Raw genomic sequence first — 2,572 nt, 5'->3', positions numbered from 1 at the left:
TGAGAGTAGAAAATACTAGAAACCAACTGAAGAAAGAATGAAACTCAAAAACAATAATCAGTCAAATCAAGCTACAAGTATTATAAAGCCTTCGAAACGCAGCAAGCATGCACTGCGAAGTGACTTGAGTTGAATGAAGAATTTCCTAGAAGTTAATTAACGAATTTTTTGCGCTTTATAGCTGCCACAAGTAGTTACGATGTATTAAACTTGAGGATATTTTCCATTTGGTCCATCTTGGAAGTCATCCATGTATCTTTTCCAATACCAGTGTTTCTTCCACACTTGATCATTCATCTCATCAATGGGGATATTCTTGGTCTCAGGAATAAAGAAGATCGCAAAGAGTGTCATGACCAAGACCCAACCCGAGAAGAAAATAAATATCCCAAACTTCATGTGACACAGCATTGAGAGGAAGGCCTGTGCTATGACAAATGTGAAGAGCATGTTAGTACTAACAGCCACACTTTGGCCAGCAGAGCGAGCTTCAACGGCGAATGTCTCACTAGGGATCAACCACCCAAGAGGTCCCCACGACCATGCAAATGATGCCACAAAGCTGCATACGAAAACCAACACAAGAACTCCCAAGCCATGTCCGAGGTTGTTTGAATGATCCTTAACTTTGAGTCCCATCACTATTGCAACTCCCATTTGAGAAAGGAACATTTGAACCCCAGCTTCGATCAAAAGCATTCGGCGACCAGCTTTATCCACAAAGACGACTGATACAAGAGTTGAGAGGACATTGACTAGTCCAGTTATAACAGCTGAGTATAGGGAAGCATCACTCTTAAATCCCAAGGTCTGGAACAAAACTGGAGCATAAAACATGATAGCGTTGATGCCTGTGAATTGTTGGAAGATCTATACCAAAATAACAGTAACATGTGTTAAGTTTTAGAGACTGTAAATTGTATAGTATTGTTTTTCTAACAAGGGAATTGAAATCAAATTGTATGACCTGCATCATAATTGCAATGACCAGAGTAGGCCTATTCCTTCGCTTAAGGAGATTTTGGAAAGGATTTTTCACTTCTGCGGCCGCACGACTTGCCTCAACAATTTCTGAGTATTCTGGATCAACATTATCAGCACCACGAATCCTTCTAAGAATTGCTTTTCCTTCCTCCAATTTACCTCGTGCGATCAAACTGTTAGGAGTGTCTACCACCATAAGAGACCCCACGGTTAACAGAAGTGCCGGAATCCCAGCCAAACCCAACGATATTCTCCATCCATATCCGTGTGCAAGTCTAGTGGGCACAAAACTTGTTAGTCACTAACAATTATATGTTAAAAACGAATATAAAGTAAAGATAATGAAGGATGACTTATGCTGGTAGATTGTAATGAAAACTAATTTTTATCAGCTAGGCTCCTATTGAGTTAATTTTCCATGTATATATTGAGTTAATTAAAACCAGCCTTTCTGTGTTTACTTTACATTCAATAAAACTTAGGGGTAGGACGTTGAGTTAGTCCTATTCCCGCTCCTCTTAAAAAAAAAATGTTATATTCCAATTATATAGGGAGAAGTGAGCTTGCTTACTTCGCTGTACCGTAATTGATCAAGTTTGCAACAAGAATGCCAATGGTGATATTGAGCTGGAAGAGTATATTGAGTGCCCCACGAATTCTTGTGGGTGCAATCTCAGAAAGAAATAGTGGAATTGCCTGGTATACAAAAAAAGGTTTGCAAATAAATTAATAACTCTAGTGTCTGAAACTTGAGTAAAAGTAAGCAAGCATTGGTAGAAGTATGACTGTATGAGATAAAGATTAACTAAGAAACCTGGTTAGCAAAACCAACTCCACAACCAAGTAAAAGCCTCCCAACAATAAGCATTGGAAGGTTCACAGCTGCAGCATTAAATGCTGTTCCAACTAAAAATAAATTCCCAGCAATCAACATGGTAATCTTTCGACCTAGTGTTTTAGTTGTGTATGACGCAAAGAAGGTTGATATTAAAGCAGCAAGATACAATGAAGATGTGAACAATTGCAGCCCTTGATTATCGTATTTGCAGTAATTTCCTGCAAGTCCTGGAATTTGTTGATTTTTATAGACAACTGGAAAGAACTCCTTCAGAAATTCGGGCATCGATGTAACACCCCCTGCATGCATCAACAAGTTCAAATAAATTACTACATGAGTTTGCTAGCAAGAGCTCCTCGAATGGAAGTCACCCAACCACGTACCTGAAATGCCAACATCGTAGCCAAACATAAGGCCCCCAGTAGCGGCCATTATGCAAGAAATGATCACGAGTGTGGTGATCTTCGCTTCGAATTCTTTGCCCCCTGTTGCCGCTCCAAAACCCCCTGCCATGATTTCTTCTTACAGAAGCTGAGTAACAATATTAAGACTTGCAAATTACTAGGCTTACGACCTAATGAAAGCTGAAGAAGATGATAATCGACTAACTCGGTGACATGATCGAGGTGCTTGCTTGAGGGTTCATAAATAGTAGACAACATCAAGGCAACTGAATATGAACATGATCAGTTAGTCAGTTCGATCTGTACGTTGGTCACTAACAAATTCTATGCAGTTTCATGCTTGTTA

At 39.5% G+C, this 2,572-nt stretch overlaps 1 protein-coding gene across 1 annotated transcript; it reads right to left on the bottom strand.

The window, feature by feature from the left end:
* Positions 1-2,572, bottom strand: LOC112199235 (sugar transport protein MST4). The gene is made up of 5 exons (XM_024340280.2): positions 2,206-2,572; positions 1,799-2,121; positions 1,556-1,680; positions 968-1,259; positions 1-870 (listed from the first exon to the last, which is right to left on the bottom strand). The coding sequence occupies exons 1-5, from the start codon at positions 2,333-2,335 to the stop codon at positions 205-207; spliced, it is 1,536 nt and encodes a 511-aa protein (XP_024196048.1). The 5' UTR covers positions 2,336-2,572; the 3' UTR covers positions 1-204.

Source organism: Rosa chinensis, chromosome 4, assembly GCF_002994745.2.
Source record: "Rosa chinensis cultivar Old Blush chromosome 4, RchiOBHm-V2, whole genome shotgun sequence".
NCBI classification, from domain to species: domain Eukaryota; kingdom Viridiplantae; phylum Streptophyta; class Magnoliopsida; order Rosales; family Rosaceae; genus Rosa; species Rosa chinensis.
The sequence above is the reverse complement of the archived record's forward strand: the minus strand, read 5'-3'. Positions and strand labels throughout refer to the sequence as shown.